The sequence below is a fragment of the Leptinotarsa decemlineata genome, unplaced genomic scaffold (assembly GCF_025532065.1).
Source record: "Leptinotarsa decemlineata unplaced genomic scaffold, Ldec_3_MD MMD2_tig00000008_RagTag_RagTag, whole genome shotgun sequence".
Taxonomy (NCBI): domain Eukaryota; kingdom Metazoa; phylum Arthropoda; class Insecta; order Coleoptera; family Chrysomelidae; genus Leptinotarsa; species Leptinotarsa decemlineata.
The window spans coordinates 8,198,026-8,211,256 of NW_027412537.1; the positions used below are offsets into that span (position 1 = coordinate 8,198,026).

The 13,231-nt window shown below is 30.6% G+C and overlaps 1 protein-coding gene and 1 long non-coding RNA gene across 2 annotated transcripts; one reads left to right on the forward strand and one right to left on the reverse strand.

Moving 5' to 3' along the window:
- Positions 1-953: 953 nt before the first annotated feature.
- On the forward strand, positions 954-9,793 carry Tpr2 (Tetratricopeptide repeat protein 2). The gene is made up of 5 exons (XM_023164301.2): positions 954-1,114; positions 2,592-2,905; positions 4,521-4,948; positions 5,972-6,536; positions 9,341-9,793. Exons 1-5 carry the CDS (start codon positions 1,041-1,043, stop codon positions 9,448-9,450), a joined length of 1,491 nt encoding a protein of 496 aa, XP_023020069.1. The 5' UTR covers positions 954-1,040; the 3' UTR covers positions 9,451-9,793.
- On the reverse strand, positions 1,029-1,553 carry LOC141480691 (uncharacterized). The gene is made up of 2 exons (XR_012464498.1): positions 1,383-1,553; positions 1,029-1,321 (listed from the first exon to the last, which is right to left on the reverse strand). It is a non-coding gene; the product is annotated as an uncharacterized lncRNA (long non-coding RNA).
- Positions 9,794-13,231: the final 3,438 nt, after the last annotated feature.

The following is a 13,231-nucleotide window of genomic DNA, read 5'->3' on the forward strand; positions in this document are numbered from 1 at the left end:
GCCGGACAGTATTATGGTTTGATTTTCTCAGTCATCCCTGGCAGTACCCTTAGAGAAAGAAATAGTGGATTGCATTTTGAAAGGCGTAACGTAGTTAATTTATTTTAGTTCTTAGAATTGTTCGTACAAACGATTTCTTGAATTCTGTATTCTTGTGTCTACGATCATTCGCGGATGATTCATACACATTAACCGCATAGATCTCAATGTCAGGGCAGGTATTCTTGTTCTATTCGTCATTCACTACGTTCGCGTAGGTGACGTCACAGCGAAGAATTCTTACATATTCGTGAATATACGATTCGATTATTTCTCGAAAAACGATAGAATCATTTGTTCGCAGCATATGAGCAAGTAACGCTACAGCGAACGATTCCATAGAAACTGATATTATTGAAACATTCTCACTGACAAAGGTTATGTCGATGGGCTCAACCGATTCACAGAACTACATATTCAAGTGTAGGGCACCTGTCATTTGATTTTGTGTTATTGATATGTATAAAATGCCAGTGAATTATATAACTACGTATAGACATATAGAACTATAGAACGACGTATAGAACTACGTATAAGTACACAAAACTGTGAATGATTCAATAATAGGACCCCAGCTTGAACCCATTCGTTCCATGTATCTGTTTCTCGTTCTGCGTGTAACAAATCATAGAGGTGCGAATGTTTCAAGAAAGCATTCCCACTTTCGTGAAAAAACTAGCTAAATTTATCATCCCAGCTAATAAAAATCCATATTTCGGCTAGCTAAGTTTTTCATAATGTCAAATGATGTTCCAATTCTTAAAATTTTTCATTTGATGTAAATTTTATTTTAGGTAGCAATGTCCTAAAGAGAGTCGTTTTTTTCACAGAACGGCAATACTGCGATATAATTCTGTTCTGGATGTTCTATGAGAACATGTGAGTTAACATTTTTTTTTATTTTTCCTGTATTTTAATGCGCAGAAGAGAAAACAAGTCATACGTCAAAATCCTTCAGTCTTTCGTCTTTCACTAGTTTCACTACTCTCTTCGGTTTAAAAATGGTGGACGTAGAAGAGGAAGTTATTATGGATTCTGATGAAAATGAGGACATCATTCCAAAAAGTACAGAAGAGTGAGTACTCGTAATTTGTTTTTATTGAAGTACAAATAATCACTCAAAAATCACAAATCGATTATGTGTCATTTTACGGGTCCTTTGTTTTGATATTTCATGAACTAAAAAGTGGATTACAAGTCTATCAATAGCTAAATCTTAAATAATGCAAGCAAATGTCAAGGACGTTACTGGTTTTTCTTTGTGGGAGCATTCTCACATTTCCTGAAAAAACGGGCTAAATTTATCATCCGAGCTAATAATAATCCAAATTTTCACTAGGTACCTAGGTTTCCCATGTTCCAAGTTTTACAATTTTTTATTTGATGTAAATTTCCTAAAAAGATTCGTTTTTTTTTAAAGTAAACTTAAAAACAACTTTGTTTTGAAAACTTATGTAAAAAAATTTGGAAATATTATTGTTCAGAAACTGCTGATTATTATTTTTCCCCTTGTTGATAAGATTGTTGACATGTTAAACCACATCCTTTTATCATGATGTATATTATATTTCACATCAAGTATTTTATATCTTTCAATGTTATAACTTATGTCATTGATATTTTATCAACATCTTGTTTTAATGAGGAATTTACAATAGAGTTTTCATCCATGATGATAATTTTAGAATTTTCACAATAATTTTTTTTAATATGCGTTTCGCTACACGGTAACTTCATCAGTTACTTGTACATCAAACTACGATTTCATATATCAGTAAGTAAGGTCAAAACTTATTGGATAAATGATTGAACCTGGTAAAACAGGTAGATTTTGAAAGAAACAAATCCATTTACCAGATTTAAGCATTTATATAATACTTTTTGTAAATACTTACTGTTATATAAAATACATTGTAGAATAGTTTGATGTACCATTAACTAATAAAGCTACCATCTAGCGAAAGGAGTCTTTGAATAAAATTTATTGTGTAAATTCTATAATTATTCTCATGGATAGTGTTGATAATTTTCACCAAGTAACTGGTCAGACTTTTCATAATGTCCAAAAACTAGTAGCTTTTAGAATTGGCTAAAAGAGTTCTTGAAGTATATCCTTGTTTTATGACCATTTCAAGTGGAAAGCTGTTTTGTTGAAGGAAAGAAACAGATTTGAATAATTTTATTTATTTTCATTAAATTTTCCCTTGATATATTCTGGTTTCGAATGTATTTCCTGTTCTAAAGACTACAAATATGAAAACCAAATATAGTTATGTAATATAATGTATTTAGATTCTCGATAAAATCTTCATAGACCAACCTAATCTGCAGGTCAAATTATAAATAAGTACCTCTAAAATGATCAAGTAGTGAATGTTGTTAAGATTTCAACTGACTCTTCAAAGGTTATATTTAAAACAGGTTTTGAACACTATTCATACTACTACAATAGCCAGTCAGCTTTTGCTCCATTTACAAACAACTCTGAGACTTATAACATCGTATGTTTTGATTGATATTTGTTACTAACTTTTTTTCATTCATTCATTCAGAATGGCAGAGCTGAAAAAAGAAAACGGCAACCAGCTCTACAAAATCAAACAATATCGATCAGCACTTCCTCTCTATACTGAAGCCATCAATTTGTGTCCAGACACAGCAGCTTACTATGGCAACCGCTCAGCTTGCTACATCATGTTGAACAGGTATGAGGACGCCATGGAAGATGCCAGAAAGAGCATACAGCTAGACCCCCGGTTCGTCAGAGGTTACATCAGAATGGCTAAATGCAGCATAGCATTGGGAGATCTCATGACTGCAGAGTATGCAATAAAGAAAACTCAAGAACTTCAGCCCGATGGTTCAGGTATGTTTGCTGGTAAACATTTATAAGAATGATTATCAAAATATTTAGGTGGATTTCAAGTGTCCAAAATTTCATTAGTCTTTTTATTCTAAATAAATTTCATGTTGTGTTGAAACTTGTCCCAACATTAGGACTTCATTAAAATTTTGTATAACCCCCAAATTTTTTTTGGAAATTGTGTTACAACTCATCAAATATTCATGTATTACTACTATGAAGAACAATTGGTATTTTCAGTTCTTTTTATTGAATATCAATGATTTTTATTCAAGTGATTTTGTTGAATTTTGTTTGTTTCATGGAAACTTGTTACCCTCTTGAGAAACAGAAATGTTTATGGTATAAGAATACAATTTGATTCAGACATATGTAAATGGGTATTTCATGGGCAGAACACTTTTTAAATTGTTTCAGAGTATGTATTGTAAAATGAATATTAAAAAAGTTTTTAAAAATAAGTTTTTCACATGCTCTGAAATGAATGAAATGAACTTTAAATTAAATCAAATCTATCAGTTCATTACGTTACACAATTTATATGAATTGAAAGCTTGTGAATTTTAGCTATTTTATAAAAATATATAACTTTCCCTAGAATTATTTGTGTCAAGATCAAACTACATATTGTATTCTTGATTATGTATGCAGGTGAATCTTTCCACAAGCTTTTATATCATATAAATTCTGTAATGTAGTGAATTGATGAGTCTGATTTATTTCAACGTTTTTTTACTTTTTAGAACATAGAAATGAAAACTTATTTTCAAAAATGTTTCAATTTATTTACTTTAAATTAATTGTTTTATATAAAGTTGGACATGTTCTTCAGTTTGTTCATTTCATTTAATGAGTCATTGTTGATAGGTTTATTCTACACCATTTGTTGAAGCACCGCGAAACCATACCAACTGTTGTCTAACTATTATAACTCTTTAAATTTGTTTTCTGCCAATTTTTTCCCGTTGAATCCCTTCATTTGATATTCATATCACGGAGATGCATAAAAACAGTCCACCATAATAGGTTTATGATAGTGATCTCATTTGATTTTTTATTTTCCAAAACCCTTTCATTTGATACAGAACAAATAACTATACTATAATTTTAAAATAGTAGGTACTAAATTATTAGAAATGACTGACGTTTTTGCCTTAATCTGTTTCTTGCAGTGGCTTACAGAAAACTAAACATATGAGGAAAAATGATGATAAAATCTATAGAATCACAACCTTGACAATGTTTTCGTTATATTGAAATGATATTTCTGAGAATTTAGAGTCTACTATTATGGAATTGTACTATAGTCACCATCTTGGGCGGTTTGCCATATTGGATTTAAAGTAATGTCATGTCATTTTTCATAATTTCAGCAAACCCTTTTATTTCATAACCTTGTTATAGGAATGCATTAGAAAAACTAGTCTTGGGCGGTTCCCCATATTGGTTTTATAAAAACGTTACTTTGATTATTGTGTTTTGCTTATGAAGAGCCCTTTTAGTTGATACCTATTTCATAGGGGTCAGTGTGGAGGTGATGATGTTTGTCATACTCCATATTCCAACCATTTTGACAATAGGTGACATAAGGTAATTTTTTCAACTGGTACTATTGTAGGAATCACCAGTGAGATAAAGTCTTTGGAAAAACTAAAGCACAATGAAAGCGAGGCCACTAAAGCTTACGAGAAAAATGACTACCGTAAAGTTGTTTACTGTATGGATCGTTGCTTAGACGAGGCCCCTTCTTGTCATCGCTATAAGCTCACCAAAGCAGAATGTCTTGCATTTCTTGGAAGATATCAAGAAGCTCAGGAAATTGCAAACAGTATTTTGCATTTGAACAAAGGCAATGCTGATGCTATTTACGTTCGTGGGATATGTTTATTTTACGAGGACAATTTAGACAGTGCTTTCCAACATTTTCAGCAAGTCTTGAGACTTGCACCTGACCACCAGAAAGCAATGAATATATACAAGCGTGCCAAACTATTGAAAAAGAAGAAGGAGGAGGGCAATGAAGCCTACAAGTTATGCCGTTTTCAGGTATTTATAAATTGGAATTTTTTACTTTAAATGTGTTTATTACATTATATATACATATATACTTTTTATGAGAATTTCTTGTTTATTAACCATGCAAAAAATTAGCTGCAAGTGAAGAGATTGGAAACTGTGAGAATTTATTTCTGAATTTAAAATAAAATCATTTTTATGTTATATGTACTATTTGAAATTGTTTGAATTGCTGTCAAAAAATTATAATTTCTTCCTTTGGTAATCTCTAATATTTTTTCTTTAGTCTTTTTTATTTATCTTTATTGTTTTTACAGTGGCATATTCTTGAAAAACATAGAGAATATGTCTCAAATATTTCAAAACAAAATTATATGAATTTTACCTACCAATTGCAGAAAAGAAGTGAAAATGAACTTTGTCATATATCGATTTATGATAAATCACATGTAATATGAGTATTATTGTTATCTTTATTATTGTTATTGTTGGCATGTAACATATGATACATTTGTATGAATTAATGTAACTTCAGCTCTGCTTCATTTTCTAAAAAAATTAATGACACTTGATGGAAGAACCCTCAATAAAAACATGGCTTGACAATTTCTCACAGATTGTAGTCTATTTTCATTATCCATAGTCAGAACCTAAAATTTTAAAAATAATTCCAGAAATAATATACAGAAAAGTAAGAAAAGGTTTTTTTTTCATTTTCCAACTTCCAACACGTTATTATATTTTTATGAGATTTTTCTCAGAAAGTTCATTTTTTCAACTCAGAAATTACATTTCAGAATTATATTCATGCAACTTTTATCTCAGAAATTCTGATTTCAATCTCAGAATTATAGTTTTCCAAGCTGAAACTGTTCTTATTTGAAATTCTTTATGAACATTTTCTTCATTTTTGTTCTCTTATTAGAACATAAACATAATAATGAAATGTGAATTTAATTTTATGAACAATCTCTTCGCCATTTTGGTGAAAATTCAAGTAACATAAAAAATCTCAAATTTGTCAAAATTCCTCCAAAATTGTTATGCTTGCAGGAAGCCTGCCAATTATACACTGAAGCCCTTGAAATTGATCCGTTCAACAAGAAAACCAATTCCAAACTATACTTCAATCGTGCAACAGCTTATTCCAGGCTGACAAAAACACGCGAAGCCATAGCAGACTGTACAGCGGCTCTCAATTTGGATGAAACATATCTGAAAGCTCTCCTGAGAAGAGCAAAATGCTACATGGACCTGGGTGAATATGAGGAAGCTGTTCGGGATTACGAGAAGGTCTGTAAAATGGACAAGAGCCGAGAGAACAAAAAATTACTACAGGATGCTAAATTTGCACTGAAAAAATCCAAACGGAAGGATTATTATAAAATTCTTGGGGTTGACAGAACTGCTGGGGATGACGAAATCAAAAAAGCTTACAGAAAGAGGGCGCTTGTCCACCACCCCGATCGCCATGCGAGTGCGAGTGAGAGCGAGAAAAAAGATCAAGAAAAGAAATTCAAGGAGGTCGGCGAGGCTTACGGTATCTTATCGGATCCTAAGAAGCGGTCAAGGTATGATAATGGGCAAGACATGGACGATTTCGATGGTGGAATGTCTGGTAAGTATTCCTGACCTCATTTGTAATGTTACAAAACCAAATGGACAAAGGAAGAAAAGTTTTTTTCAGGCCACTTCTGAACTTATTTAGTTATTTAATTTTTTAATGTTTAGGTGGTTGCAGGTAACCCTGGTAAACCATTTTCTCACTTTTGTGAAAAACAGTGGAAAGTGAAAAGCATTCACGTTTTTTTATGAAAACATTTGATTTGATTTTTTTTTATAAATAGAATTGATAAATCTGATCTTCATAGAAAAATGTTCGGACAGAAAAATACACATCATTTCTCAATGGAACTGTTAAGGTCAAAGGCTGTATGAAAATTTCTTTGTTGTCTTAGTTTCAATAAATTCTCTTACTCATTAAAGGTGAAAATGATTCACTTTAAATTCATGATTCATTCTCAAGTCATTTCCAAATATTTTACGCTCATGACCGGCACGAAACAGGTTACACGAAAAAAGTGGTCATTGTGTTGGTATAACGACCTCGTGGGATCTAAATATTTATTGTTGTCTCATTAACAGAACGGTAAATTTAAAAGGTAGGCGTTTGCGTAGGTATTGAATGGATTGTCGTTCACCCTGAAATATTCTGCAACGTGCTAATAATGTCGTTTAGTGAACATTTGGTGAAAATGTTCTGTTCTGGGCAAATTTTCTGAAATTATAATCTTGATTGATTTGACCGATATTTGATGGATATCCATAATTACTAGTAATTCAATGAAAAAACACTTGTTTTTAAATATCCACAATATATTACTACTTGTAATGACGCTTTTCCCTATTCCTATAGCTTTCTCAAATAATAATGGTATTCAGTAAATGTTCAGACATATTCATAGTAGTTTGAAATTAGGTATATATTAGGCTACCCATTTTTAATTAACACCTCCTTCTATTCACTTAATTTCAAAGTATTATATTTATTTATTTATTCAATTATGGGCAAGCCCATTTAAAGTATAAATTATAATTATTGTATTGAAGTATTGAATTATAATTAAAAGAAAATCAGATAAGGTACTGAATTACAAATTGCAACTAAGAATAGCTCAAAAGGGGTAAATTTGAAGTTTGAAAGGAGTTAATTTTGATTATAAAACGACGAAAAACTATGAGCAATAATAAAACATATACCACATATCTGAATCTGTTTTTCCGTTAACCAGCTGTCGCAATTCGATTGAGTGAACAAAGCACCCACGTCGAACCACCTGGCTACCGACCGCCCTACACTACATTAAACTACGCACTAAAACATGAAAGCACAGTATTTCGTAATTGAGTTTTAAAATGATGCAAGGAGATGTTAAACATTTCAAGATCAACATTACTATTGGCTAATCATAAAATTCTTGTCTATACATTTACTGAATACCATTTTTCTTTGAGAAAGCTATGGGAATAGCAAAACAATTCACATATTACAAATAATATATTATAGATATTTAAGAAACAAGTGATTTTTTATTTGATTCTTTGAATAGAAAGAATTTATGGATGATAAATTGAGGTTTTTTTATTGAAAAGTTACTGCTTCACTTGAATTATTTATATATTTTGCATATCAACTAAAATTAACGTTTTTCTTTAGTACAGAGCTCATATATTTTACAGGTTCAGAATAAATTTACGTAATGGCATGTCAACAATGACCATACATAATGAATGTCATTACTTATGTAATGAAAGTCATTAAATACTTTAGTAGATTCAACTCATTTGTGACGTAAGGTCGTAATTTTATGAATGGTTTAAGTGAAGTGAAGAGAAATAAATAGTTTTCAGATATTTTAAGGATAAGACAAATCTAAATTTATATAAAATTCCTGTTTTCAGATTTTGAATATTTTTTATATTCAATTCTACTATCATTGTAAGAGAAAGGTGTACTTGTGTCATAGTCATTAGTTTCTTGAAATGGTACAAAGATCATTTTTCATTTAATTTTTCAATTCACTTACATTTTTATCAAAATAGACTTGTGTCACCTGCGAATAATTCCAATTCACCATTTAAATTTGATTTCGAAATCGAGTTTATATAATTGAGAAAAAGGGTAGGCTCAAGAATTGATCTTTGAGGTACCCCACATGAAATTTTTCTCATCTGTGATTTGATTCGCTGATTTGTACATATTGTTTTCTTTCATACATTATTTTGAAACCAGGTGAAAACTTAGGTATTTTTTATGCCAACATTTTTTAATTTTTCAAGTAAAATGTTATGATTTACTGTGTCGAAAGCTTTGCAAAGATCTAGTTATAAAAATTCACACTTGTAATTTGAATCTATTTTTGATTGTATGTTAGTAATTAATTCAAAAGCTATAGACTCTGTATCACTAGATATGTGAAAGCCATGTTGCCCATCATAAAGAAATTTAATTTTTTGTAAATATGGTGAAAGCCTTTCATGCATAACTTTCTAAAGTATTTGAAAATATGGTAAGTAAGGAAGTTGGCCTAGTATTATTCGTTGAATATTTTTTCATCCTTTGAATACCTGTAACTTTGAAAATATTTGAATATTTTTGAATACTCCTGATTCGAAATACATATTAACCAGTTTACATATAAGTGGAGCTTATTGAAAAAATTGTGGTCATTGGATCATAAACTGTTGATTTCTGATTTTCAAAATGTCTGATAAAAAGCAAAATAGATAATACAAAAAAAAAGGGCTTTCCCATTTTTACTGAAAAATCTCGGTTAGCTGAATGTATGTGATCCTAAATGAAATGATTTCAAGATGCAGTTGTGCTGGTAAATATTCGTATAAATTCAATTCAATTTTCAGATATTGACCCCACCCAGGTCTTCCAAACTTTCTTCAGCGGCGGAGGACACCACGGTCAAGAATTCGGATTTGGTGGCTTTCCTGGCGGATTTTCCTTCCAGTTCAGTTAAATTTTTTAATTTTAAAGTGCTATGTACATTCCAGCATTTTAGTAGCATACTCCTTCTCATTCTGTAACTTGTTGATAGTATTTATTTTAAGTTCTTATGAAGGGCTAATCCTTTTTTGTTTCCGGTGCATCAAAGAGATGTGTTTATGCTAAATTTTGGTAATTGCTAGTAATACAAGCACTAATAATAATGAATTTTTCTTATATTTCGCATCAGCGTGGATATCCTCGAGCCATAACTTATTAATTTTCATTGTCAGATGGAAAGTGGCACAGTTTGTTATACGAAACCTGTATATTGTACGATATTACCTCAAGTAATAAAGATTTATAGACTGAGAAAATTATTTTTCTACCTGGCACATGGTGTGTTTTCACAACAATATAAATAATGATACTATTAAATAGTAAATTGGTGCAAGTGGCATGTTTTCAGGTTCAAAGATCGGGGATTCAAACTCAACTTCAACCAGGTATTACTCTGAAGATCATTTTTTTTGGTTAGTTGACTCTTGACATTGTAGTTGACATTGAATAGGAAAAGTTCTACCTGATGCATTCACTACTTTATATGCACCTACTTTTTTACAGAATAATATTTCAAAATTATGAAAATTAACACCATAATTTAGAACTTCTTAGTTTGGTCGTCTGATATGCTTCTTCTTTTCATGAAAAACAAAATAAAGCATGAGACTTTTTAAATTCATCAAAAGAAAAATTTACTAGTATAAATATCGACGTCAATAACACTTTAGTGAAGAAGTTGAATTTTTTTTCCTTTGATGAAGCCTCAACATTTCGAACTCGTTTGCAGCTCCCCATGACATTGAATTCGAAATGTTACTGCCTGGTTACTTTTTCTGGCTGTTTCGGCAGCGCTTTGGTTCAATTTAAATTTGTAAATATTTCAACAATAATGAAATTGCTGAATGGAAACGCACTTTGGATGCCAATGTTAATTTTATATGTAAATAATAAAGTAAGTCGGCAACAATATAATGAGGTGAAAAAAGAATATGATAATCGCTTGAGACAATTTAAAGAAGATGAATATTTGAACAGAATAAAGACTTCTGATAATAAAAATAAATGTATATGAACAATAATCTCTGAATTAACAGGAAGAGGGAAAAAAATCCGAATGTCAACTACAAGTGGATCCAGAAAAAATTGTGAATGACTGTAACAAATACTTGATTAAAATTGTTCCAGAATTAATATCAAACCTCCCAAATATTCCTTTTGAATGTTCAATAAAATATAATTTTGAGTCAATGTTAGCAAAGCCAATATCTCCTCAAGAGGTAATAGAAGTATCACATAAAGTTAAAAATAAACACTCAAGTGGGTATGATGAAATTCCCACTTCTTCGATGAAAAGAAGTATACTAAGCATAAGTGAAATTATATCATATATCATAAATAACTCCATGAAATTTGGCGTCTTCCCTTCAAGATTGAAACTATTCCTAGTGAAACCTATTTACAAAAAGGGGGATTCTGAACATATGGAAAACCATCGACCTGCCAAGTTTTGCAAAATTATTTGAGCTACTAGCTATGTGTAATAACATTACAAATTTTCTATATAAATGTAATATAATTAGCAATAACCAACACGGATACTTACGAGAGAGATCAACAAACAGAGCTACTAGCTATGTGTAATAACATTACAAATTTTCTATATAAATGTAATATAATTAGCAATAACCAACACGGATACTTACGAGAGAGATCAACAAACAGTGCAATATTTCAATTTACTCAAAATATAATAAACTTAATGGAAAGAAAATATTTAGTACTTGGTATGTTCTTAGATCTGTCGAAGGCATTTGACTGCTTGAATCACGAGATATTTATAAAAAAACTAGAACTATATGGTATAAGAGGAAACTCACTCACAATAGTAACTATTAACAAACATGGTCGAACATACAAATCTGAGAATGCGGCAGTGAAAGTAGGAATACCCCAAGGAAGCATTGCGGGTCCCTTGTTATTTATTATCTACATAAACACTTTATGTTATCATTCAAATACACATAATTCAATAACAGTCTTTGCTGATGACACTAATTTATTGATAGGGCGTGAAACATACCCTGAAGTAGTAAAAACAGGTATGGAAATGTTTAATGATACAAAAGAATGGTTCACTCGGAATAGGTTATTTTTGAATGAATCTAAAACTAATCTTATACTTTTCAGAACTAATCAATTACAGATAGAACGACCTCAAAATTTGAATATTGAAAACATTACTATAAAATATTCAGAAGACACCAAATTTCTAGAACTCCATATTGATGAATTCTTGAAATGGAACAAACAGATTGATTATACAGCTAAAAAATGGACAAAATTTCGTATGGACCAAGGGTGGTTCACGAATATCTCAACAAAGAATCGGTAAAATTTTTATATTTTTCCAATTTTGAGTCTGTAGCTCTAGATATGGAATCATATTTTGGGGAAGCAATAGTAATATAAATAAAATATTTGTAATTCAGAAAAGAGCAATCAGATTTATGAGTAATTTGAAGTACTCATCAATCAACAAGAAGAAATTATTTCGTGCTCCCTATACATAGGTTAACCATAACAGAAAAAACTCCTCATTACATGTCAATGAAGCTGTACAATAAAGTGCCAAATCGAATTGAAGATTTGAGGAGCATGAAGAAATCTAAGAAAGAAATACAAAAATATTTAATAGATTTAGAACCATATAGTGTTAGTGACTATTTAGACCAAACTGAATTATAGAAATGAATATATTTATGAGTATATGTAGTGTTTTTCTTTTTTTTGTTGACATTATTTCATTCTATGTTGTGTGTGTACAACCTGTACTAGTCGGCATATTTTTGAAATAAAGATTATTACTATTAGTAGAGAAAAATTAGCCAAAAATCGCCTAACGACATTATATAGTAATAAGTTTTAAAGGGGCAAAAAATTAAAATTTGGAAAAAATTAACAGCTTCAATGTAAAAAGTACAAAACTCTATCGATCAATATATACCAATACAGAGTGGAATTAATATATATTGAGATATGGAGCTACAAAAAAACAACACATAAAAAAGGAGAAAACCTTTGAAACAGCCAATTACAAACAACAAAATAATAATGCTAAACCAAAAATGAAACATGAAAATAAATGATGAAAAAATATTAAAAAAATAAAAATGAATAAGATTCTAACCAAGCTACTAGTTGAGAATTTGATTAAGGTATGATTGTTTCCTCTATTGTCTGTTATGCAATAGGTCTTACCTTACAGTTCTCCCTTCAGTTGTAGAGGTTGCAACCACCCAACCAGAGAAAGTGTTTGGATTTTATTGGGGATAAGTAACAGCTTCTTATAATTTTACAATGCATTTGAAAGAGGTTTTTTCTTTTTTCATCGTCCTCAGTTTTTTCTTTTTTTATCGTCCTCAGCTGTCAATGGAGACATTACTGATAGGTGGTAGATGATTATTGGTGAATGAATTTGAAATCATAATGTTTGCCGAAAAAAAGGTAATGTACGAAAGCAAGTTTTTGCGAAAAATGAGTTTAAAGTTTCGCATTGTATTACTACTATGTACACACCTTCAGTGGGGTGTTATCTAGTCTGTGATTGGGCTACGTTGCAGCTGATTAAAGTAACCTTTTTGTGTCTGGATTTCACATCTTATTACCACAAATGTTTTCTTAAGTTTTGTAATTCTCGTGAGAATTTCATCGTAAATTATTGATTTTTAATAACTATTGTATTTCCTCTATGA

Bases quoted from the DNA above. Each gene is read 5' to 3' on its own strand.
- Tpr2 (XM_023164301.2), top strand. From the start codon at position 1,041: ATGGTGGACGTAGAAGAGGAAGTTATTATGGATTCTGATGAAAATGAG. The intron at 4,949-5,971 runs GTATTTATAAAT...TTATGCTTGCAG, and splicing joins ACAAGTTATGCCGTTTTCAG to GAAGCCTGCCAATTATACAC. The intron at 6,537-9,340 runs GTAAGTATTCCT...TTCAATTTTCAG, and splicing joins TTTCGATGGTGGAATGTCTG to ATATTGACCCCACCCAGGTC.